At 40.2% G+C, this 26,353-nt stretch overlaps 1 protein-coding gene across 4 annotated transcripts in view; it reads left to right on the plus strand.

The window, feature by feature from the left end:
- The window catches only part of eps8a (epidermal growth factor receptor pathway substrate 8a), a 171,379-nt gene that overhangs the window by 125,394 nt on the left and 19,632 nt on the right, over positions 1–26,353 (plus strand). For 2 of the 4 annotated variants that reach the window (XM_043713537.1, XM_043713534.1), the window contains exons 12-18: positions 2,801–2,949; positions 4,276–4,459; positions 7,889–8,022; positions 22,661–22,772; positions 23,397–23,543; positions 23,629–23,664; positions 25,891–25,914. In XM_043713537.1, the coding sequence (XP_043569472.1) occupies positions 2,801–2,949; positions 4,276–4,459; positions 7,889–8,022; positions 22,661–22,772; positions 23,397–23,543; positions 23,629–23,664; positions 25,891–25,914 (786 nt within the window). The remainder of the gene's footprint in view (positions 1–2,800; positions 2,950–4,275; positions 4,460–7,888; positions 8,023–22,660; positions 22,773–23,396; positions 23,544–23,628; positions 23,665–25,890; positions 25,915–26,353) is intronic. The other 2 variants (XM_043713535.1, XM_043713536.1) reach the window with 2 other exon arrangements.

Here is a 26,353-nt window from a genome sequence, read left to right on the forward strand (position 1 = left end):
ACAGCCCCCTTCCACTTAAATATTCCTGACAAAGGGCTTGTGCCCAAAACATTGACTCCTCTGCTCCTTGGATGCTGCCTGACCTGATGTTCTTTTCCAGCGCCACACCTTCGACTTGGACTCAGCAGCATCTGCAGTCCTCACTTTCTCCTTGACTCTTATTTTGCCACATGCCCACCACTAATTTTTGTGAAGTCTATATGCTTGCTTCCTGTTTACAATTATGATTTGGAGATGCTGGTGTTGGACTGGGGTGTACAAAGTTAAAAATCTCACAACATCAGGTTATAGTCCAACAGGTTTAATTGGAAGTAAACCTGTTGGACTATAAACTGGTGTTGTGATTTTTAACTGTTTACAATTAAGTTTTGTGCCATTTGGAAATTTCAACACTCTATCCTGTACTCCAGATCATTAATATGTATCAAAAACAGTAGCACTCTGGTTCTGAATCCAATGGAACTACATTGCATGCCTTCAACTAATCTAGAAATAAGAATCATAACTCTTCTACCCCAGAGCTAGTTTTAAAAAAACAAATCTGGATAGCAATAACCTTTTCTATTCCATTGGCTTTAATTTTATCAACGAGTGTCATATGTGATACTTGATCAAATGTGTTTTTAAAACTTCTGGGCCTTGAGTCAACAGACTGTCTTGCAGTTGTTAATTTGCTGGTCACCCTGGACCCATCTTGCATGCTAGTGAAGCTATCTGAATTGATCCTGATATCAGGCGACTTGTATGGAAATGGAATGTTTAGCTTTAATTGTAATTGTACAATGTAGCCATGACCTAGTTCTCATCTCCAACAATCTGACCTTAAAGATATTTTGTATCTGTTTTGATACCACTTTCATTTGTAGTTTTTTGCTTCTTTAAAGAAAAGGAAATACAGATTTTTATTTCAAATAGAAACAGAGGTTAAAGACAGGGTTGGATTCTACTTCAGAGTGATGCATTTAGCAGAAGTGCTTACAAGTTCCTTTGCTCTTCCAAATTCTTTTGTTCAATGCTTTGCCAGTAAATGTGACAATAAAACTGATTGCTTTGCCTCTGTAGTTTGCTCAGCAGAATTCTCATGCGAGACCCAAACAAAGCAGTTCATTCCAGTAATATGATATGTTAGTGTTTGTGGGAACCTTATGATGTTCCAGCAAGTTAATGTCAGTCCTTAAGTTTCCAGTCGTTCAGTGCCTGGCTCATTAAAGCAAAAGGTGCATTGCATCAGTGATTGCAGTACTTCATAATCATTTATAGCATTTGTATGCCCCATTCCTAATTTTCATTGAGAAGCTGTTGGTGATCCTCTGCATTGAACTGATGCCCTTGGTAATGGTGAGGGTAGTTGCTTCTTTTGAGGCACTCCAGAATTTTGATCTAGCAATGATGAAAGAATGGTGACAAGTTTCCATGTCAAGTTACAGTGTGACTTGGCAGGGATTTTGCAGTTCGTAAAGTACCTATGCACTTGATGCCTTTGTCCTTTTTGTGTTTGGAAGGTGCTGTCAGAAACCTTGACAAGCTTTTGCAGTGTATCTTATAGACCATACAAATACTACAGCCTTTCCTTTATACATCACTGATGGAAGGTGTAAATGCTTAAGGTGAGGAGGGTGTAGTCAAACAGCTGTTTTGGTTTTGATGAATTTTGAGTGGCGGAGCTGCAAGCTGGTGACAAGTTTTCCATCACACTCTGACTTCTGCGTTTTTTGTTATGAACAGACTTTGGCATATCAGAAAGGAAGAATATAGAACTTCTGGCCTGATTTTGTAGCCTCAATTAGGGAGGTAATTTGGCAAGAATGTGATAGGTGCAGAAGTAGGCTATTCAGCTCCTAAAGTCTGCCGTATCATTCTAAAAGATGATGGCTGATCTGCCCCAGATTTCAATTCTTCCATTGTGTCTAACTCCTTGATGTCAAAAATCTTCCCACATCCCTTTTAAGTACTTTCAGTGATATAGCCTCTAACTCTAGGGAATAAAATTCTCCTGTTGGAAATATTTGTTGTCTGGCTGTTAAATGGTTTGAATTACATGCTATTTTGCAACCTCAAGCCTAGTCCAGGTCTTGCTACATGTGGCCATGGTCAGCTTCTTTATTGGAGGAACTGAAATTAGTACTGAATCGTCAAATGTGTTTATTAATGGCAGTCAAATTGTTGAAGAAAGCACATAGCACTCCTCCCTAGAGGAACTTCTGCAGCAATGTGCTGAGGCTGAAATAATTGGTTTTAGACTAGAATCCTTGCTTCATGCAAGTAGGTATGACTGAGCCAAGGAAGTGTTTTCCCAAATTTCATCAACTTAAATTTAAATGGAATCCAATCCTGTGTACTGTAATGTAAAATATGCCACTCATTTACAATTCATTTACAAATATTTGAAAAACTAGTCAAAAGTTGTCATTTTCCTTTCCTTAATCCCATATTAAGTGACATTGATTCTGGGCAAAGGCCCATCATTGGCTTATCAAGTGAATGAGGCCACGGTGTGGCCGGCCTTCCTGAGGAAGAGTTGAAGTGAGCAATGTGCTCACTCTTCTAATGTTATCTAAAAGCCCTCTCCAGATTTCTGCACCTCCTTCTTTCTTTCTACAGCTTGGCTCTCTCATTTTGTTGCTATTAGAAAATTCTGGTTGCAAACGCTTTGTTTTAGCATCTTGATGTTACTTGCTTTGGAACAGGATTAAACAAATGAAATAAATGGAATGAAGCCATTTTGGCATGAATACTAATGGGCAGTGGTAAAAATGCGTTTTGTACATTTCTGACGTAGATTTAAACTCTTCTGTTATAGGTCATACAAACCAGTGGTGGTCCAGAAATGGGTAGATCTGTCCTTTCTCCTCTCTTGACAAAGGATGCTATAGATTTTCTGAATACGTGCGTCACACTTGAAGAAAGGGAAATTTGGTTTTCCTTGAATGAAACATGGACTAAACCCAGGCAAGTCAATTAGAATGCTTATGTTCTTGTGTCTAGTAAAAAGATATCATGCAAAGTGATGGACTTGAAATTACTAATAGTTAATTTGGAGGGATGGGTAGAGAAAAGTTGAGTGAATTTGAGGACGGGGAGAGGCAAATGGAGATGCTTGGCAACAAGAGGTTTCTGTTCTTCCTCCTTGTCTGTGTGTTTGTGTAATGTACTGTTCAGTGGTCTTGTAAATTTTTAATCAGAAAATATTTCTGAATAAGTTCTAGGGATAGCTAATCGATTCTGACCTGTTCAGCAATGTCCACATTCCATGAAGAAGTAACTTGTTAAAAGTTGACATTTTCTTATTGAATTGCTGTGCTTCTGGTTTCTTCAAAACTTAAACATGTTTCAAAAGCTGTATAAGAGTTATAGCAAATGGCAAAGTATCTAGTTTTGTACGAGTGGAATCTTATTTACAGTTTTATGTGCAAAGTTGAATTTTCTGTGTCTCACCAAAGACTTGAGAAATGAGCAAATTCGTTATGTACATTTATTTAATTATTCTGAATAGCTTTTAGAAAGTGAACATGGCAGTAGACTAGGAAAACGGTTGGTTTTAATATAGGGTAAATATTTTATGAACTGGCACCTATGGGACCAGGAGTGTACCAATTGATCAAGAGGCCCACATAATTGAAGTCAAGGCGCACACTATGTAATAGAAATGTAATACATGACTATTATGCTTTATTTAAAGCACAACTCAGTTATATAATAAACTTACCAGCAGTGAGCCTTCTCAACTGGCTACTCTGAATTCGCAGTAAGCTTGCAGTATTTGATGTATATAATTTTTGCTAGTTTATCAAGAGGGTTGGCTTATAAGGTGCTGGTTAAAATCAAGTTTGCTGTATTTCATAAGTAAGATCTTACAATCTCCGGTACCATGCTGTCAATGACTCCTGTTTATATGAGTAAATTGACGAAAGTTGACAAAATGTGGAGCTGTGCCCTTTTTGGAGACAAATTATCTGATTTCTATTTTATACCTTGTTCTAGTTTGTCGTTTACTTCGACTGGGAAATCCTTTTAAAGTTCAATCTTGAAAGATAACTGTCTTTCAAATTATATAATGTAGCTTGCCTGATCCTCCTTGCATTAAAACCTGGAAATGTGGTCAGTATGAGTTTATTTATATGGAATGTTACAATTCTTATGACATGGTTACATTCTCTCAAGATATGAACTTTAGGATGTGACTCAGTTTTGCAACATGTGCATATGGTGTCAGTGAGTGTTTCCACATGCAAGGAATTATTCCTTTTGCTAATATCCACCTTTTTTTGGTTTCAGGTCGGAGTGGCCGAAAGATCAGTTTATTCCCCCTTACGTGCCTCACTTTAGAAATGGATGGGAACCTCCTTTATTGTCATTTTTGGGCACACCTTGTGAACAGGAATTGAATAATTTAGCTGAATCAGTGGCAAATGCAGAACATCAGCGAAGGCAAGAAGAGCAGAGGAGGCTGAGTGAAGAGGTATGAATCTGTATCACCTTAGGTTAAGATCCATCCTCAAACTATGTCCTTGCCTTAGTTGTAATTACTAATATTTTGTTTTATTGGTAATCTGGAAAGTACCTCTTTCTCTTGCAATGCCAAAGCTAAATGAAGATAAAATGAAAATACTGAGAATTGATAAAAGGATCATGTTTGCATTAATATGGATGCATTTTGTTTGTGCAGTTGTATATTCCTTTGTTTTTAAAAAGAACCCCAATGCCTGATCTGTGTATCATTTGCAATAGGCTGGTATGATGTGAGAGATTTCAGTTGAAGTAATTGCTTGCAGCTGTATTTAACCAAGATGATGTTTGTAGGAAAGAGAAGATGAATTGATTGAAACATGGGAATGAAGTTTGCTTTTTAGGACTGAATATAGGTGAGATAGCTGATACCGATTATAGTGTCAGAATCCTGCTTTGCATGTCAGCTTCTAACATCTCATGACTGGCACATATAGTTTCCCCTTCCTATTAGGTAATGTGAGGAATTACTTAAAAGTTGCTTGGTAAATGTGCATAAGCTGAGAAATATTGTAGCGCAAGTTAAACCCTACTTTGAAATCTGTACTAACAGATCTTGAATTGAAAATACTATTATCAGAAATATCTACATGGGATTTCTAAATCGGCTAAGTAGTGTTGCATGAAGGAAGGGCTAATGATTTGGATGTTCCAATGGCCATACAGTTGCTTTATAGTAGAGATGTGAATCGGAAATGTGAAACCGGAGGTAACACACTTCAAAGGAATTGTTCAATGAAATTAATTTTCCATTGGGAAATTCCTCCTATGCCTGTCAACTTCTGAAAGTCTTCAGTTAATTTGGCTACTTTAGACGTTTCTGATGAAATTAAGTAAATAGTTACTCTGGAAAATTCATGCTCTTGTACCAAAGGCACATTTGGATCCCCACAATCCCACCTTGCTTTTGAACCTGACTGTACCCGCTAAGTTCACAGGGCTTAGAGTCATAGAGATGTACAGCATGGAAACAGACCCTTCGGTCCAACCTGTCCATGCCGACCAGACATCCAAACCCAATCTACTCCCACCTGCCAGCGTCCGGTCCATATCCCTCCAAACCCTTCCTATTCATATACCCATCCAAATGCCTCTTAAATGTTGCAATTGTACCAGCCACCATCACATCCTCTGGCAGCTCATTCCATACACGTACCACCCTCTGTGTGAAAAAGTTGCCCCTTAGGTCTCTTTTATATCTTTCCCCTCTCACCCTAAACCTATGCCCTCTAGTTCTGGACTCCCCAACCCCAGGGAAAAGACTTTGCCTATTTATGCCCGTCATAATTTTGTAAACCTCTATAAGGTCACCCCTCAGCCTCCGACGCTCCAGGGAAAACAGCCCCAGCCTGTTCAGCCTCTCCCTGAAGCTCAGATTCTCCAACCCTGACAACATCCTTGTAAATCTTTTCTGAACCCTTTCAAGTTTCACAACATCTTTCCGATAGGAAGGAGACCAGAATTGCAAGCAATATTCCAACAGTGGCCTAACCAATGTCCTGTAAAGCTGCAACATGACCTCCCAACTCCTGTACTCAATACTCTGACCAATAAAAGAAAGCATACCAAATGCCGCCTTCACTATCCTATCTACCTGCGACTCCACTTTCAAGGAGTTATGAACCTGCACTCTTTGTTCAGCAACACTCCCTAGGACCTTACCACCAATTCCTGCTCCCTCCAATTATGTACCTTTCACACAGGCAGGGAATGTGCACCAGAAGCCCGCCCACCCCAATTCCTTACCCTGGGACATGATCCAGCATCCATCTTCCTCCACTCCCACTGGACCTGATCTCTGCCACAATTCTCGCTAAATACGACGTCACTTACCTGCTGCCTTGCTATCTTTAAACCTATCCTCTGTGACCCTGGCACCCAAAGCTCATATCTTATTTTCTCACTGTTTGACATTAGCTGTTTGTGACTGCAGATGACTTTTGTGAAAAGGGGTATGGTTTGCCTTCATCTGACCATTCTGCCCTTGGAGAGAACTTTCAGAAATGAAACACAGCACTGTATTTCAGAAGGAGTCCTGATCGCGATCTCCTGTCAGAAATGTGGAGCGCTCTCCTTTTGTTTAAGGGACAGAGTGCCACTGCTTGGAAAATCATATGCAAGGTACACACTCCTATGTAAATCAGTCTGTTTGTTATTTGTGTAAACCTGATTGCAAACAGACTAAGTGCCAGAATATTTAAACAAACCTTTTAACTAAATTGGTGACAGAATAATAGTTTGTGTTGGTTTGCAGGAGTGAAATAGGTGGATTTGACAGGTATAGTGTAAAAGCTTTGGCTCAAAAGGCAATATTCTTCTGAAAGATTAAGTTCAAGATTGGTGTCCCAATCCAAAGAGTTGAAGTGTGAACTCATTCACTGTCAGTGACCAATATTTAGTCCTTAACTAGAAGAATATCCAGCTGTTTACCTCATGGATGCTTGCACATGTTGCCTTGTATTCTATGTGGCAATAATGACTACTCTTCAAAGGGATAGCTTTAGTTGTAAAGAACCTTTTTGGATGTTTTTAAAGTTTTGAAAAGCATGATGCACGAAGAAAATCTGATTAAGATATCTGTACTATTTCTGTACCAGTTGCTTGCTTAAAATCAATTCAGAATATAGTGGTCATTTCTATACTTTTGTAAACATTTGGAACACCATTGTTGAATGCAGTCGGGTTTATTCTGAATGCTACATCTTCCAGTAAATTTAAAAGAACTGAATGTATTTTGAACACTTATTACAAGAATTGGTGTAAATGTTGAAGTTATCAAATAAACCCCTTCATCTTGTCTCAGATTGAAGTGTTTTGAGATCACTCAGTGGAGATCTCTATAGGTCATCATTATTTTTGGAAATTAGGAACATGTGCATGTTGAATCAAACATAACCCAATAATGAACTGTAGTAAATGATACCTTAAAACTCTTGCTACAAGTCTATAGTATGTTGTGAATAAAACAAAGCATAAATAATAGGTCATTTGCTCTGGACATTTCCAAAATTGATAAAGTTAACCTTTATGATTTGAGGAAAATTCTACTGTTACCAGTAGGGGATGCTGTTGCATTTTGGTCTGTCTTGCGCCAAAAAATTGTTTTTGTTTGAAAAATGGAATAAATTAACTGCATGTTGAATTACTAAACCAGTATTACATTATTGAAGAATTGCTTCATTTTATCGTTCATAAATGATTGTCACCCAAGCCAAGAAGTCAATGTCTTCAATTCTGTTAAACAAGAGAAGGACCTCCTTTCAGTTTTGGTTTTGCCATTTTATGCTGTTTTGGCAAACCGCTGTTTGATTTTTCAGCTTATCTACTACTATATAATGATTCAATACCTGATGCTCAGCTTTCATTGCTTTCTGTTTTGCAGCAAGCCATTTCACAGGACTGTCTTCCTGCTGACGGGTATGCATTCAGAAACTCAAATGACCAGAAACGATCTCTGCGGCAACAAGGAACAGCTGATTCTTCCTTTAAGAGAAATAGTAGCCGACATGTAGCTAGGTAACAGTTGATAGAATATATGTATTGTGCTGTGGAGCGTTGTCTTGACTTTGTTTTTAAAGAGCTTTATATGCATGAGGATTTCCTGTCCTTATCCTTTTCCTTATAATTTCTTATGAATCCTTTAAACTGTTGTGATTAAAATCTATTATTCTTCTCAATACAGCACATAATTGGACTAAAGGTGATGCTATTACCAAACATGTTGCTATGTTAACCCGGAACATTTCCCTTTTAAAAAACACTAACTGCTTTAGTCATGTTACTCTGTGATATATTAAGTTTGTACTGTTAATGTTCAATATTTTCTTTTATACTAACACAGAGGAACCTTGGGAACCTTGATTATCAGAACGAGATGGGTGGGCACTATTTCGTTTGGTTAATTGATTTTTCAGTTAATTGATTCTATATCTGTCCTCTGGGGCTTGGAGTTTTCTGAACTTTGTTTTTTCCTCGCTCTGCCTGCCTTGCTCCCCCTCTCTGTCTCAGTGTTTGTTCCTGTGCAGAAACACACTGCTGTCTAAGGAAACTGCAGCATTGCTGAAGCAACCCCCCACCTCCCACCACTGCCCCTATCAGCTCAGTGGGGTTGACGCAGCAAGCACTTGTTATATTCACTCCCCCCTTCAGAAGACTAGGCAGCAGCACACTGAGCACGAGTCCCTGTCTGACTCCTTAACCCCACCCCCTCAGTCTGAACCCCCCAACCCTGCCCACCGTCTGATACCGCACCCCCAGGGCAGCTGAACTGGGCAACAGCAGGATACCTGCTGCTGCCTTTGGTGGGCACAAGTCTCAAAATGGTGTGCACGCAGCCATATGCATAACTTTTTACTGCAACGTTTTGACAGGTTCCATCTTTGGCTTGTACAGGACACTGTTGGAGAGATTATCTGGGGAAGGGGAATTTAGGGTACACTCCTGTGTAGAACTCAGTGTGGGCGCCAAGAGAGAAGGTGGTGGGGAGGGTGGGGGTCAGTTATTTGGGCACGGTGCCTGGGCTCCCATCCATGTCCAGGACTGTTCTTGGCAGCATTTCAGTAAGTCAAGTTCATTTTTAATCATTGTTAAAAAAAAAGATGCGAACAGTGTTGGAAACACTTCTTTGATGTAATGTTTCTATCGGGACTTTGAAATCTCCTTAAGTAAATCCGAAATTCGGATAATCTAGGTTCCTCTGTACTGGATTTAGATGCCTACTCCTGCCTCTGTTTTTCTCTTAATGCTTGTGTTTAACATAACACTGCATTCAACCTGAATGGTCACCATCTTCAAAATGCTTTATGTCAGCATTCTATTCAAGGTCTGAAAGCAAACTTATTAACCAAAAAAGGCTGTTATGTGCTACTTCAATTTTGCTCTCTCCTGATTTATTAACGTTGCATTGCCATTGTAACCATATTACTTGGGTGTAGAGTGATTTTGGTTGGTACTGCTGCTGAAATTATAGTGTGAAAGCAGCCTAACATTGAAGTGGGAAGGAGGGAATCACATTCAGCTTTGTTTCTGAAGTAAACCTTAACTTCTGATTTACGTGACATGATTCGTTACATGGTACTTGGGTTTGGGAGCTCAGTTGGCTGGACAGCTGGTTTGCAATACAGATTGACACCAACAACACACAGAGTCATAGTCATAGAGATGTACAGCATGGAAACAGAGCCTTCGGTCCAACCTGTCCATGCCGACCAGATATCCCAACCCAATCTCGTCCCACCTACCAGCACCCAGCCCATATCCCTCCAAACCCTTCCTATTCATATACCCATCCAAATGCCTCTTAAATGTTGCAATTGTACCAGCCTCCACCACATCCTCTGGCAGCTCATTGCATACATGTTCCACCCTCTGCATGAAAAAGTTGCCCCTTAGGTCTCTTTCCTATCTTTCCCCTCTCACCCCTAAACCGATGCCCACGAGTTCTGGACTCCCCAACCCCGGGGAAAAGGCTTTGTCTATTTATCCTATCCATGCCCCTTATAATTTTGTAAACCTCTATAAGGTCACCCCTCAGTCTCCGACGCTCCAGGGAAAACAGCCCCAACCTGTTCAGCCTCTCCCTGTAGCTCAGATCCTCCAAACCTGACAACATCCTTGTAAATCTTTTCTGAACCCTTTCAAGTTTCACAACATCTTTCCGATAGGAAGGAGACCAGAATTGCATGCAATATTCCAACAGTGGCCTAACCAATGTCCTGTAAAGCCGCAACATGACCTTCCAACTTCTGTACTCCATACTCTGACCAATAAAGGAAAGCATACCAAATGCCTCCTTCACTATCCTATCTACCTGCGACTCCACTTTTAAGGGGCTATGAACCTGCACTCCAAGGTCTCTTTGTTCAGCTACACTCCCTAGGACCTTACCATTAAGTGTATAAGTCCTGCTAAGATTTGCTTTCCCAAAATACAGCACTCGCATTTATCTGAATTAAACTCCGTCTGCCACTTCTCAGCCCATTGGCCTGCACTGGCTGAGGTTACTATAAAGGATTCTTCTCAACTTGTTTTGCAGTATAAATGTATCTCAAATTGCTGCTATGTTGGTGTAAAATGAAGATCAGTTGATGTAAATTAACAGGTTCATTCATATAATTTTAGTTGATGCCACCTTGGCATGTGCTCCTGAATTTCAAACTAAGCGATAATAAGTGTAAGTTTTTTAAAAAAAAAGCTAAGGCAACCTGATAAATTGGAGAAAGGTAGACATTGTAGAAAGTGGTTAATTATTGTTGCCTGTACAAAAATTCTTTGATAGAAGCAAAGACATAGAATCATAGGGATGTACAGCAAGGAAACAGACCCTTCGGTCCACTTTGTCCATGCCAAACAGATATCCTAAGTTAACCTAGTCGCGTTTGCCAGCACTTGCCCCATATCCCTCCAAACTCTTCCTATTCATGTACCTGTCGAGAACCCTTTTAAATGTTGTAATTGTACCAAACTCTACCACTGCCTCTGGCAGCTCATTCCACACACGCACCATTCTTTGTGTGGAAAAACTGCTCCTTACGTCAGTTTTATTTCTTTCCCCTCTCACCTTAAACCTTGTGCCCTCCAGTTCTGGACACTCCAACCCCAGGGAAAAGACCTTGTCTATTTACCCTATCCATGCCCATCATGATTTTATAGACCTCTATCAGATCACCCCTCAGCTTCTGATGGTCCTGTGAAAACAGCCCTAGCCTATTCAGCCTCTCCGTGTAGTTCAAATCTGCTGATCTTGGCCATGTGCTTGTAAATTTTTTCTGAATCCTTTGAAGTTTAATAACATCATTCCTATAGGAGAACAAAATTGCGCACACTATTCTAAAAGTGGCCAAACCAATGTCCTGTACAGCTGCAACATGACCTCCCAACTCTTGTACTCAGTGCTCTGACCAATAAAGGAAAGCATACCAAATGCCGCCTTCACTATCCTACGAAGCTGCACTCCAAGGTCTCTTTGTTCAGCAACACTCCCCAGGACCTTATCAGTTGAGGGAACATTTTTGACTGAGCTGCTCAATTTTGAGAAGTGATCATGGTGTTTAGCATGTAATCAAAGCATTTGATTTGTAATAAGTGAATGGGCTACTAAATTCTAATAGTTGTTAGTTTTCAATCTGTGGTTATGAATGAAGTTGTACAATTCTTCAACATCCCTTGCAAATCAGTTCCCACATATGACTGCAGTCTTGATTCTCAAGTTGCCTCTGAATGCATGATACTATATGGTACTCAACTACTTAAACTGCAATGGAATACTTAACACTCTGGTATCAGGGAGATTTCAGGCTGTGTGCACATATCAGTCTGGAATATTGAAAAAATGGACCCAGCAATTTTAAAAAAAAATGCCTTGTATACTGCAACCTAACATGCAGAACTGTATATAGTTGCTCTGAAAGTAGAGTGGGTCACCTGTTTATTACACTGCTTGGAATACCAAAAGCTAAAATAATTTGGTAGGATTTTCTACTACCTCTTCCACACAACTTATTATCCTGGACACTAATTGGAATTCTTATTTAATCAGGCATTTGTTTTACAGAAGATAAGGATAGGCTGTCCAACTCAGTTTTGAATAGATGAAGATGCTGTGTTTCACACAATTAAATGCAATTATTTCCCGAGAAGCGAATAGTCAAATTATACTATAATGTTTTAGTATAATGTAGCATCAGTCTACAGTGTACTCTTCAAACATTTGAATCTACATCCTCTTTCAGTTTAACTTTATTTCCTGAATTTTTAATTCCCTTATCATTAAATATCTGCTTAAGACCACCTCTTGGGCTTTTTAACCTAAAAAGCAGTGCTCAAATTTCATCTGTTTATCTGTTTTTTTTTCTAATAATTTGACTTAAGGGATCAGCTTTGAGACTATTCTGTGTGGCTTCCAGTACTTGAACCGTAGTATGGTGCAGCATAGACATGATCATTCAATCCGTTGTGGCTGTGATGACTCTTGGTAGAACTACTCCATTAATCCCATCTCCCTGCTTTTTTTTTCCTCATTTGTCCTGTTAGGGATTTTCCCTTAACTGTTTATCCATTTTCTACTTGAAGACTAAATACAATTGCATTTGGTTCCAGTGCCTTTTTAGGCAGTGCATTTTTTGATTTTTAAGACTAACCCCCATTTTTAAAAGAAAGAAGTCAAATCACTCTGTGGTTCTTTTTCATGTCTTCTGTTTATCAGCAGAACTATTACCAGAAATAGATCCTCTGTGTTCTATCAATAAACTTCATGATTTTGAGCATTCTATTAAATCTGTTTTCTCTGTCCACAGAAGAACAGCTCCAATTCCATAGTCTCTGAATAGCTGAAATCTCCTAAACCTTAGCATTATTCTGGCAAATATATTTTGCATCCTTCATGTCCAGCTGCGTTTAAGCCAACTAAAACTGTGATGAGATCATGAATTTGTATGTTTTTTTTGGGTCCGGAGCAAGCCAACAACCTATCACTAGTAACGTTTATGAAACTGACAATACCAAGAGTTGCTAACTTTCAACATCTAATTCTATCAAGCAATAGGGCTGGACCTTACTGCAACATTTTCAGTCAGTCACTTGGGACAGTTTGGGGGAGTTCATGGAAGAGAAGTTTAACCGTTTATTGTTAGTTGGTGAAGGAGAAAGATGAGAATAGAAGGAAATACAGAATTTGACTGTGCTCATAAAGGCTGTTAAACTGCGTGAGCATTATCTAGTGAGAGCTTAGGGATGTCCGAAGGCATTTGAGTAGCTCTTTCCATTAAGGATGTTTATGTCCTCTGAAGTCTTGTGCCGTTGGTAATTCAGAACAACTGTGTAGGGGTTCAAAAGCCCACAGCTCAGCTTTTGAGTACAGTGGCGATTGCTAAGGATTTTCAAGGTCAGATTGGTCACTGGGGGCACCATTGTATGCATCGTCCTATTCTAAAATCAACCACTAACCATGGCTCTGTTGCCTGACCCTTAAACAAAATTTCCTCAATGTTTCCACTGTCGGGGGCATCGGAACAGAGGGGTGTTGCAATGGGAGGACGTTATATGGCGGTGGAGAAAGTGAGGTCTGCAGATGCTGGAGATCAAAGTTGAAACTTTATTGCTGGAACAGCACAGCAGGTTAGGCAGCATCCAGGGAACAGGAGATTCGACGTTTCGGGCACAGGCCCTTCTTCAGGAATGGTAATTCCTGAAGAAGGGCCGTTATATGGCGGTATCTGGTTTGGCCAAGTATGGAATGGAGAATTTAATGGTGAGGATCGTCATTTTGGTTTCAGAATGAGTCAGCAGAGAGTTAAGATGCTGGGGCTTAATTGGGTGTTCAGAGATGTCAGTTTTGCAGATATTCAGGAGTTGGAGTGGGAACCTTTTTTAATTTATTGTGTAAACTCTTTTGGGAAATCAGTCAGAATTATTTTGTCTGATTCTAAATCAGACCTTGAAGCTTGATTGGAGGCTACAGAGAGTGGGGAAATCATTTGTCAGAAGTTCAAATTACCCAGGCTTTTTCTGTAGAGTTAGTCTCCCCCCTCTGAGGTGACCTGACACACATCTGGGTTGAATGTTGATCTCCAACGATATGGAGACTGGAAAATCTTAGCCAATAATTAGGATTTGAAAGGAGAATGTATGGAACCAAATGCTGAGATGCAACAATGTTACCAACTGAACAATGTGATTGTGCCATAAATTGCAAGCCTTCGAGGTAATTTTATCTGTTGATTAAAACCTGGCAATGTTGATACTTTCAAATAGTCATGACTCCAGCAAACTAAGAGTTGGTGTAGTTAACAAAATTCTAGAAAGCAAAACAACAGCCTGGGTTCTTAATTTAGATTATGTTGAATGAAAGCACTACAAAGTCTGCAAATCTAATTTTGTGGGTCAAAGACCCCATTGACAATTGCTATGGAGACTCATTGAGAACTGTCCAATGATGAGGTATCAGAGGATCACTCCCATATATGAAACATCCAATAGCCCTTTCAAAATAAGCAAGGGAGAAAAGTAAAAATAGATTGGAGGAGAAATCTGATACAGTAAAATTATTAGGAAAAATTATGAATGACTTATACAAGATAGAATCTCGAATGTTTTGTATTTGAAATAAGTTCTTGCTGAAGATGTGTCAATTATCTTAGCAAATACATGAACTTTTTTAAAGAGGCTACTTTTCTTAGCAAGCTAATAATGTTATGTTTTGCTAAGCTTTATATTGAACATTGAGAGGTTTGGCCAGTTCACCTCACTCTCCAAACATTTCCTTGCACTTAGATTTGAAAAGATGCATGAAACAAAGGTTTTCCTGGTGGTTTGTGATTTTTTTTTATTGCAAAAAATATTTTATTCACAAAAATTATCTGCTAGTACACACACCAATTCTAAATCACATCTGTGTACAGTCTTTTCAGCAAAAAAAAACAAAATTCAATGGAATTTTGACACTTAGAGCTTTTTGTTTCCATAAGCTAAGGTCTTTTGTAATGAAGACAAATGCTAACTGGGCAGGTTCAATTCCTACACCAGCTAAGGTCACCATGAACATCCCACCTCAACCTCGCCCCTCACCTGAGACATGGTGACCTCCAGTTAAACTCCCTATCAGTTGTGTCTCTATTGAGAGCAGCCCAATGTGTTCCTCTGAGACTATGGTGACTTTACCTATTCAACAGTAAACAAACCACTTGGCAATCTTAAAAAAAAGCCTTAATTTGCTAATGTGTCAGTAAATTTTCAAGCCATTCCTAAAGTGTCAGAATTGAAGGTTATTTCAGTGGTTCTCAGACACCCAGCACATCAGGATGTTCTTCCTCTCACAAAAAGTGAAAATGTTTAAAAAGCTTTTTCCCATGTACATCAAAAGAAGGTAAATTCAGAAAACCTAGGTGCAAAGAGACCGGGTCCACCTTGACCGGTCCCCCAGACCATGCATATTGGAGCACTGTGACAGGACCACAGACAATGAGTGAGGGTACCCATGTTTATTTTACATTTGGAGCATAATGTGGATGCTCCTTGCTTAAATTTCACAAGATGGTCTGGGACCAGATGAGCCCTATGAAGAATCTTTAACTGTATGGCATGTATCCTATTAGATTGCGAAATCCTCTCTCAAATGCCCTCCCATGTTTCCGAAATGATATCAACTCCTAACTCTCTCCCAGACCTCGCGCAGACTCTGTCACCAGAGGAACCTCCCCTAAACAAATGATAGAGAGTACTCACTGAAAGAGCACCTTTCCTATATCAGATCTCTAACACTTAGTCAAGATCGTGGACTCCTTTTGGATAAAGTCGCTAATCTGAAAGAAATCAAAGAGGTCCCTACTTGACAATCCATATTTCCAAGTTATTTGATCAACATTTCACCCTCCAACAGATCACCCACACAAGAGGTTCCCCCATCTGCCCCAAGTTTAAACCTGGGATCCATTGCCCCTGACCAGAAACCCAGCATGTCAACTAAGGAGTAAGACAAGATGTTTTAGACATATTACCCTCCATCTGCGTGATTGCCCTCCATGCTTTGACATGTTAGTAACTATTGAATTCTGGCTATGTTCTGCAACTGTCCTCATTATGGCTAAAAAAAAAACACAGGCTAATAAGAGGACACCATCTGGGAGGCCTGACTGTCCAACCATGTTGATGTAGAGTTCCCACAGGCCCAGTCACTTAGAAAAGACAGGAGGGAGCTCAGTTGATATCTTCTAATGGCCAGGAGGTCCACTCTCTCCCACCCCCCCCCCCCCCCTCCCCCAAATCCCTGGGGCAGCTGCAGTTTTGTAGGTTTAATAAGGGGCTGTTTATGATGCCGAATAAAAGAACTAAACCACCCTTTGAATTTCCAAAATGTTTGCCTCGGAAAGAGCAAAGGGAGCATCTGCAATGGGTGCAACAAGCAAGGAAGAGCATTTTGATACAAGCAACTTGACCCAACCATAATATTGGAACCCCCCCCCCCCCCCCATCTTTGAAGGTCTGGTTTAATCTTGTCAAACAAATGAACAAAATTAGCCTGAATAACTGATCATAGCTAGGGGTAACAGAGACCCAAGTAAAGAAAACCACCCTGTGCTCACTTAAAGGGGAACCTACCTTCCACATCAGGTGTTCCCCTAAGACACCCCCATAGGCAGAGGCTCTGACTTAGAAAAATTGATCTTGTAACCTGAGAGCAACCAAATGAATTAATACAACGTATCAAACAGGGCATTGAGACGGCTGGGTTTGAAAGAAAAACAAGAACGTGGTACGCATGTAGGGTAATCTTATGCACGTTTGACCCCACCTTTGGAGCAGCTATATTAGGGTCCCTGCGAATGGCCTCCGCCAACAGCAGTCACCAACGTGAAAAGTAATGGTGAAAGAGGACAGCTTTACTGACCGCCCCTTCCTGTGTTAAAATTGTCTGACCATATTCCATTTGTGAGAATTGCTGCCAGAGGATCACCGTAAAGGATCCTTACCCATTGAGTGAATACTTCACCCAGGCCAAACCACTCCAGCATTTAAGAGATACGATTCTCCTGCGCCTTTGATGCTGCCTGACCTGCTGTGCTTTTCCCGCACCCCACACTTGACTCTAAAAGATCCACGGCCATTCCACCTGATGGATGCGGAGAACGCATTTCAAAGACACAATGAACCCTTGAACTGATTGTTGCTGGCACCCTTGAATCATGTTAAACAACCTCCTAACATTATTAGAGGATCTGCGACACTTTATAAAGCCAGTCTGATCATCTTCAACAATAGAGGGCAAAACCCCTTTCAACCTCAATGCCCCACCATCAAGCACTCGGCTAGCTCATTACCAAGTACAGGATCCAGTGCGGCCTCCCCTCTTGTTGGCCCTTCGACATACTGTGTCAGGAAACCCCCCTGCACTTGTTGGACAAGAACTGATCCATCCAACAGACTAGAATTGTAGCATTTCCAGTCAATATTTGGGATGTCTAGGATGGGGGGAGGCGGTCACAGCTATATGAATAGTTATACATGTCTAGCATCGTTCTTGATAGTATGTTCACAAATTCTTTATAAAGCTCACTGGGAAGACCATCAGGGCCAGGCGTCTTTGCACTTTGAAGTTACCTCCACTGTCTCCTGTATCTCTTGTGCTGTTAATTAAGTACTAAGGAGAGATGCCTGCTCAGCAGACACCCCCAGAAGATCCAAGTTCTTAAAAAATCTCCATTGTATCCCATCTGTTCTCAATATTCAGACTGATGCAATTCAGAATAGAACCTCAGAAATGGCGCGTTGATTTTTTTAGCTTTAGAAGTGTGTGTCCCATTCCCTTTCCTCATAGAAGCAATAGATTGGGATGCATTCTTCTTCCTAAACGCAGATGCCAAGTATTTGCGTGGCCTGTCACCATGTTCAAAAAAACCTTTGCTTCACAAAGGAAAGTTTCTTTCTGGCTGTGTGTGTAAGCAGGGAGTTTAAGGCAGATCAAAGGGTTGATCTCAGTTGCCTTCAGTCGTGCCTTGTGGACACGCTGCTGCTTTCCCTTCTGTCGCTTCTGACTGGCTGAGGATGAGATAATTACCCCTTGCGCATACCCTTAGCAAGTCTGTTTGAGGACATGGCTGAAGAGCTTCAGGGCAGAGGAGATGACCTGGGGGGGTGCAGTGAGAGAGGGACTCACTGAGATCCTTGTAGGAGGAGAGCTTCTTCAAGGAAGGCATCCTTGCAAGAGAATTCGCAGTAGGTTAAAATCAACTAGGAGAAGTGTGGATTGCAGATGCTGGAGATCAGAGCTTAAAAATGTGTTGCTGGAAAAGCGCAGCAGGTCAGGCAGCATCCAAGGAGCAGGAGAATCGACATTTCGGGCATAAGCCCTTCAGGAAGAAGATCCAAGAAGAAGAGCTTATGCCCGAAATGTCGATTCTCCTGCTTGGATGCTGCCTGACCTGCTGCGCTTTTCCAGTAACACACATTTTTAAGCTCTGATCTCCAGCATCTGCAGTCCTCACTTTCTCCATACCCTTAGCAGTCTCCCAAAGAATGGAGGGCTTACTAGCTGTCCCTGAGTTGGCCAAAAATGTTTCAAATTCCCTAGAAAAATACTCAACAAACTTGCTGTCGTTGAGGATGAAGGGATCCATTCGCCAGTACCAAGAGCTCGTTTGCATTGCCCTTATTCTCAACCATGAAGTATAACTGCTGCCTGATCAGAGGTGGCAGTATTCCCAATTGAACAGGATACCACCCAATCCAGAAGAACCGTGGGAGTTAGTGCCATAGGATTGATATTATCCTAACGAGGATTGGAAAAGAACGTGAAGTCCCTGCCCGTAGGGTGGAGATGTCTCCAAACGTCTACCAACCCCAGTTCCACGCATAAATCACCCAACTGTTTAGATTGTGGAGAAAGCTTTGGGGGGGTGCCTTTGGGCATTCTATCCAGCACCGGATCCATAAAGCAATTCAAGTCCCCCCTCCAATGATATGTCGTGATGCAAAGGCCATCAGCTTAGTGCATTAGTCAAAAATTTAAGGGGTTGGACCGGAGGACAATAGACATTCAAAATACCATATTCCCTCCCATGTATTAGGGCCTTGAGGATACTAAACAGACCATATTTATCTTTAACATATCCATTAAATTAAATGGAAGATTCTTCCAGATGCGTATGGCCATCCCTCCATGCCTTAGTGTGAAAGGGTGAGAAAAACACCAGATCAATCCCGCCCTGCTGTAACTTCAGGTGTTCCTTGTCATTAAGGTGAGTCTCCTGCAGCACGGCGGTATCCACCATCTCCGTTTTAAGGCTTGACAAGATCTTTTCCCTTTTAACTATTGTGTGGATCCATCGAATATTCCAGGTGCCCCGTTTAAACATAGAACATAGAAGAATACAGCGCAGTACAGGCCCTTTGGCCCTCGATGTTGCGCCGATCCAAGCCCACCTAACCTATACTAACCCACTATCCTCCATATACCTATCCAATGCCCGCTTAAATGCCCATAAAGAGGGAGAGTCCACCACTGCTGCTGGCAGGGCATTCCATGAACTAAGAATACTGCTAACCATGATCGTTTGCAACCACCTTTGATCTGCCGCGAGGAAGAATTCGACTTGCGGCACGCTGGGCATATTCAAAAGAGGACTCCTGGATTCTATTTATGAAAAACCAAAACACTAAACAAAGTACAAAACACAAAAGGCACTTAACGGGGGTTTCATTTCCCCTGCCCATAGAGGGTACTTACACCTCCTACTCACATCTCCACTCCCCTTTCCAGCTCGATCCGCACCCCGGACCCAAGCAATAGAAGGAAACAGACAAAATAATGAACACTCTGCCCACCCCAACTATATATCAATACCAATCCTAATCGGAAGAAAAAACACACCAATAGCAGCTTCTTTAAGAAAAGGGTATCATTAAAAAAAACATAGCAAGAGGAAAATAACCCAAACATTATTGTCCATGATATAAATCCATCCAAATTATTTTAGTGTCCAAGAAATTTTTTGCCTGTTCTGCATAGTCTCCTCGTGAGTAATACGAAGCATCGTTGGGTATCTCATCGAATATTGAATACCAAGGTCCCTTAATTTTCTCGTTCTCATCAAATTATTTCCTTTTATGGATCACCGCCACAGAAAAGACCTGGAAAAACATTTAGTTCCTGATAAGTCGAGGTCTGTGGATCTTTTCCCATTCATCTAGAAGATTCCAGGGCACTCTGCTTGTCTCTGTAGGTTTGAAATCGTACCAGGACCGGGTGGGGACTCCGATCCACACCGGATCTGTACACCACAACCTGGTGAGCTCTGTCAACCTTCATCCGGTCTGTCTTGGCATCCCAGTCAAGAAACTGTGGCAGCCAGTCTTCCAAAACTCTTGCTAGCTGCCCACCTTCCACTCCCTCCAGCAGCCCAACGACCCAGATATTTTTCTCCTACCTAGATTTTTCTAGATCATCAACCTGATCTGTCAAGGCCTGGACCTGTTTTTCGAGGGCCTGGATCCGCCCCACCAAGGTCTCTACCTCTGTCTCCAACACAGTGGGCCGCCGCTCGACCCCTTCAACTTACTTCCTGAGCCCTTCTGACTCCTTCTCATGCTTTTGTCGCATGATTGAAATCGGCTCCAGCTGAGTATGTTTGTCTTCCATCAACTGCTTGATCATCCCTCTGATTATCACAAGTTCTTCAGCAAAATTCTGTTGCGCAGGTACCTCTTTCTTGGCTACCAAGGGAGCTGTATCCGCAGTTGCAGGCATGCCTGATGCCTTCGAGTGTCCTGTGTGTTGGGGCTTGGCTGTATGCTTTCCTTTCATCATCCTTGCTTGCTCAAAAAGAATTTACAGTAGAACTTAGACTATCCAAATTTCGGACCATCCGAACAACATCTGCAGGCCCTGCAAAAACTGCACCAGGCATCCCAGCATTCGGTTATCAGTTAAACGGCATTGAGGCGAATCGCCAGATAATCAAGACACATTCGGACAGCTGGCACTTAGGGGTTACTGCTTGTTTCCGACCACCCGCACTCTTCCCCCATCTCACTCGGACAATCGAGGCTCCGCTGCAAGTGGGTTTAAATGGTTTCACAATCGTTTAACATCAGTTTTCTCCGAAAAAGGTAAGGTGGAGGTGTAAAAATATCACTGCTGCTGGGTTGGGTGTACAGAGCTCAGCAAGGCAGATCTACTCTGAATGCTGTCATCTTTGATCCCCTGCTCCATGTTCTTGATCTGCAAGGCACACATCACAAAGCCTTTCAAACAGGTAGTCTTTTCTAACTGCAAACCAAACTCGTTATTCTGACTTGTGGAGTGCTCTGTTTGCACATGGATCGGGTATATAAATCAGAGACCTTGATTACAGGATATACAGAAATGAACTATGGCCAATACTGCTTGAGATTTACTTAAATCAGTGTTTTAAGATGAAGCATAGTGATGTTCATAAACAATGTAGTTGAGGTATTTTGTTTCATTAATAAAGGCTTTAATGGAATTGTCATTCACACGCATGTAATTTTGAGGCATGTAATACCTTACAGCTTGGCACACACTGCAATTAACTTCTGATATGGACCTTTAGGAGCTTAGCAATTTACATTCTCAGATCCTTTAGCTCTCTCTGATAATAGCTTGCTTTGTATTTTTGGCATATGCTTGAACTTCTAATTACCTGCTCCATTTTCTAACATGAGCAACTACTCTCTGCTGCTGCTTAAGAATCTCTTGCTGGTGCTGTCTCTTTTTTGAACAAAGTCAACACTGCTTTCCATAGTACTTGTAACTTGGCAGATATGCATTTAACAAACCAAAGCTTGAATTTAACTGGAAAAATTTGGAATTTTGTATTGGCTTGAATGTTCATAAATCTCTTTGGCAAGCTAAATGTTAGATCAGTAATGTTGAATTTCTGTTGCAGAGATGGTACTTCAGTTATTTTCTTGTTTTCCATTGAGTTTTTTGAAAGCTTAATTGTTTAGCTGCAAATTTCAATTTAATGCCTACAGCATTGAATTGACCTTTGAAGTGTGCTGCAGAGTCTTCCACAGAAGCATTTCACAGCACCTCAAATATTTACTTGTCAGGTGTAGGTTGTTACACAGCTGCAGATTGAGATCTTTTTCTATTTGCCATGTTTGTCCATTCCAAATTAATCTCATTAGATTTAAAAATGCTTGAATAATTTAGTGTTTATATCTGGTTTTATTGGTGGTGAAATAGCTTTGACACCTTGCAAAGTAAGTCCTATTGCTGACACATGCATGGAAATCAATCTGTGGCTTCCATTGCAATCAAACTCAACATAAGTGAAGGTCACGTTCAGTAATGCATTTAGGGTGAATGTTGTAAAGAAATGATTGCTTCTGAGAATAGGACTTACTCCATTGAGAGTTCAGAATGTTTTTTAAAAAAAAGTTGAGTCCACAACCGGGATAGATTGTACAAGTTGTGCAACAGATGAGCTTGATGGCTCAACAACTGGTCTTTAGTCATTTTAACTTAGCCCAAATTAAAATATGGGCTCTCATTTTAATATATCAAGGATGCAGTAGATTTAGTTTGTCTTGTCTTACATTAATGTTTAATATTATATTGCTTATGACAATTTTGCATTGTTATTTTGGTTTAAATCAAGTTCTGCAAGTTATGATATTTTTAATTTAATTTTAAAAGAAATTATCAAAGTCATGTTAAAGTGGAACCTAAGAAATTTGCCAAATCAAAGTATGATTTTGTCGCAAGAAACAACAATGAACTCTCTGTAATGAAAGATGATCTGCTAGAGGTAAGACTAATCCTGTATGCTTGTTTTGTTTGTTGTTGGATTTTGTTAATGTGAACATTTCATAATCATATTTACGCACACCTTAGGTGTGGACAATGTCATTTGTACTCTTGTATTGGGATATATTTTTCACTTAAGGCAATACATTTGAAAATGGTTCCTATAAGAATTAGTAGCACAGAGATAGATTTCCTTGGCGTGACTTTGTTTTCATTCTTTCCCATAAATTTAACTCTTCAGCCTTAAATGAAAGAAACCCATTTTGTAGTTTGTTACATAGAGCTAAAAAGTTGCATGAGTAAGAACATCAAGTGCTTGTGAAACTCAGCAGGTCTGGCTGGCATGATCGGAGGAGAGAAAAATGTTTAAAATTTCAGTTGCTGTGTGATTCTTATCTCCACAGATGCTGCCAGATCAGCTGAGTTTCTCATTGCTTTTTGTTTTCATTTTCAGGTTTCCTGCTCTGCAGTATTTTTCTTATTATTTTAAAAGTTGCAAATATAGCTCCACAGTTCATTGAGGCATACTTCATATCCTACATATTAAACAGAGCGTGATTTGATTATGGTGCTATTTTGATGTAAGTTTTGTTGAATATATTGTGATGATGATACGTTGCTACAGATCCTGGATGATCGAAAGCAATGGTGGAAAGTGAAAAACCATAGTGGAGTGTCAGGATATGTGCCAAATAACATACTGGATGTAATGAGAGACCCTCGTGAGCTTGGTGAAGGGGTGCCTGAAGGCCTTTACAGTCAGGCCATTCAGGTATGCATTTTGTAGCTATATTCTTTTCATATATTTCAGCAGCACTAATAATCCAATTAATTTTTTTTGTCTACTGTTTTGGCAGCTCTTGATGCCAAAGAAGGAATTTGAATTATTCAAGGTAGGGGCATGGTTTGCCCTATTTGGAGTCTGATTACCCAAACCTAAATATATTTTATCTGGTACTTTTGTCCTATATTGCTCCAAGCATTTTATAGAAGCACTGCAAGTTACACTTACTAATAACATTTGGCCTGATTTCCTTAGCAAATAATATGGTTTCACTTTGCCCGAATTACTACCTTTTACTTAATTTGATTTGAGTAAGTACTCGTGAAGATGCTAAAACGTACTCCAGTATTCCATGCTATCAAAAGATAGGCCTATGTTATTTTGTTCACAATTTCTAATGCTGGATTCCAGATCCTAGGATCCACTTGGAGAAAGAGGCAAGGTTTTATAGATGAGCACTGTAAATCTGTTTTGTAACCATGTTGACTGGCAGAGACTTGAACTTTGAATAAGTCGCCTGTTTGTCGATGGAACTGAAGATTGATGAAAGTGGATACAGAAAGACCAAAAGAAATTGAAAAGCAAGATAATGGCTAACTCCTATAGGAAGTCAGGCCAAGGGTATTGGAAGTCTAATTTGCAAAACTTGCACTTTAATTTTAGGCATCTGTAGTATGCTGCTGTCATTAATGCAGTTTCAGTAATTTTATTCTGAAGTTGAAACAATATTAATGTTGAGCATTTAAGTTGCATTTAGAGTGACATCCCTTGTTAATTAGCAATTTTTTTGTTGTGGATAAAATGTCTTGTATGCATGATCCACATTACAATGTGATTGCTTTCAAATTTAACAAGCTTTTAAAATCTTGTTTTGGCATTATAACTAGTAGAGTCCCTCTGAAAAAGGCACAACAATTGGTTAAGCCCCTTTTGATGTATAGTTGAGTGTAGTATGATGTACTGGATTTCTGCTCAAACTTTCACACTTTTTAAAGACAGTTTTGAAATTAAAATTTTTAAAAGTTAGATGCAAAATGTTCTTTCAATCATGGCAATGGCCAGGAATAACACTGATAATTAATTTAGAATGTATAGTGCAGCTTAGGTGGATAATTGAACTTTAAATTTAGATTCGGAGCAATTTAAGTGCTTAATTCACAGTATAAATCTTAAGTGCCTGACAACGTGTGCCTACTGGTCTATCCAGCCATTTTAATGGGGACCATATGACCCCCTTAGGGACCCTGGCACAGTCGAAGGGGGTCACAGACTGAAAAATGTGAAATTATTTTGTTTCTGTTCGTGTTGTATCCCCATTTGAAAGGGGGCACTGCAACCTGAGAAGTGCTCCTGGAGGGGCTGTGGCCAGAAACAGTTGAGAATAGGCGGATCATAACATCTCCATCTATTATTGTCTGAGGTAATACCTGGGCTGTTTTATTAATGACTTGCAGACTTTTCTGTTGAGTTTCGAGTCAGATGTCATTGGTATCAGGTCTGGACCTATTAAATGTAGCTTTAATAACAGGGCTGCAAGTGGGCTAGTCAAAAAGTATGGTGCTGGAAAAGCACAGCTGGTCGAGGAGCAGGAGAGTTGACATTTTCAGCATAAGCTCTTCATCAGGAATGATGAAGTTTGACAGCCAGAGTTAATGTTTGAAAAAAAAATCTTCTCTTTTGCTGTACCTAAGACCAGCTGATAGTATTCATGGAAGTCATGTCTAGAAAACGGCATCTTTTGTTTTCTCTCAGATACTATACTCAATAACTAACCATGGTTTAAAAAGAAGTCAACTAGTGGTTTGAATTAAATTCTTCTCAATCATTCAGATGTATTAACTATGTCCTACTGTAATCAGTGGTGCCAATTTGTGAATTACAAGTAGTCTGCAATGTCTAAATGCAACTATGTAGTGCTGAACAGACATACAATTAGGTTCTAGATAAAAAATTTAATGACAATGATGCGGTTTTGTATCTGTTTGGTGTGCTTTTTGGGAGGATGTAAAGTGGGAACATTTCAGGAAGTGCTGGAGAAACTCAGCAAGACTGAGCCAGGTGGAGAGGGAGACCCAGATGAACGATCACTGGACTCAAATTGTTGATACTGCTCTCTGTAGATGCTGGCAGACCAACTGAGTTTCTCGATCACTTTGTGTTTCAGATTTCGAGTATCTGTAGTTGTTTTTGGGATGGAAATGTTTGAAGTTGCCCCTCCATCACTGCTGATATGTGAACCAGAAACATTTCTCAGTATTATGTTTGCGCATTTAGCTTCATTTCATGCCTTTGTTTCATTTTTTGCTTTACATTGGCTTCAATCATCTACTGACAGCAATTACTGGGAGAACTGTCTGAGGTATTTTGTCACTTCTGCTTATGTTCATGACATGCAAGAATTATATTTCTGTGAAGAATAGACTTCCAGTTTGTTTGAATATTTATGTATAGAAAGTTATAGCAAGTATTGTTGTACTTGAATTTTAATAGCCAAGTATTCATTTTAATCCTTCCCCTTGTTACAAACTCTTTTTGCTTGTGACTGCAGATGTGTAAATGTATTTTTAATGTGGTTTGCTAAGCTGTTAGTTAACTGCATTAGTGAATAAAGTATGAAAAGGAAACTCTCGATGCAAGCTTACTCCTTGAGTACAGCGACTTGTCCAATAATCATGAGTTTTACCAACCTCAAATGTTGGAAGTGCATAGGATACATAGCCTCAATTCACCTCCGTAACCAAAGGCACACAAGCATTCTCTCACTTCCATGCTCTCACCCAATCATATTTACCATATTG

This window comes from Chiloscyllium plagiosum, chromosome 23 (genome assembly GCF_004010195.1).
Source record: "Chiloscyllium plagiosum isolate BGI_BamShark_2017 chromosome 23, ASM401019v2, whole genome shotgun sequence".
NCBI lineage: Eukaryota > Metazoa > Chordata > Chondrichthyes > Orectolobiformes > Hemiscylliidae > Chiloscyllium > Chiloscyllium plagiosum.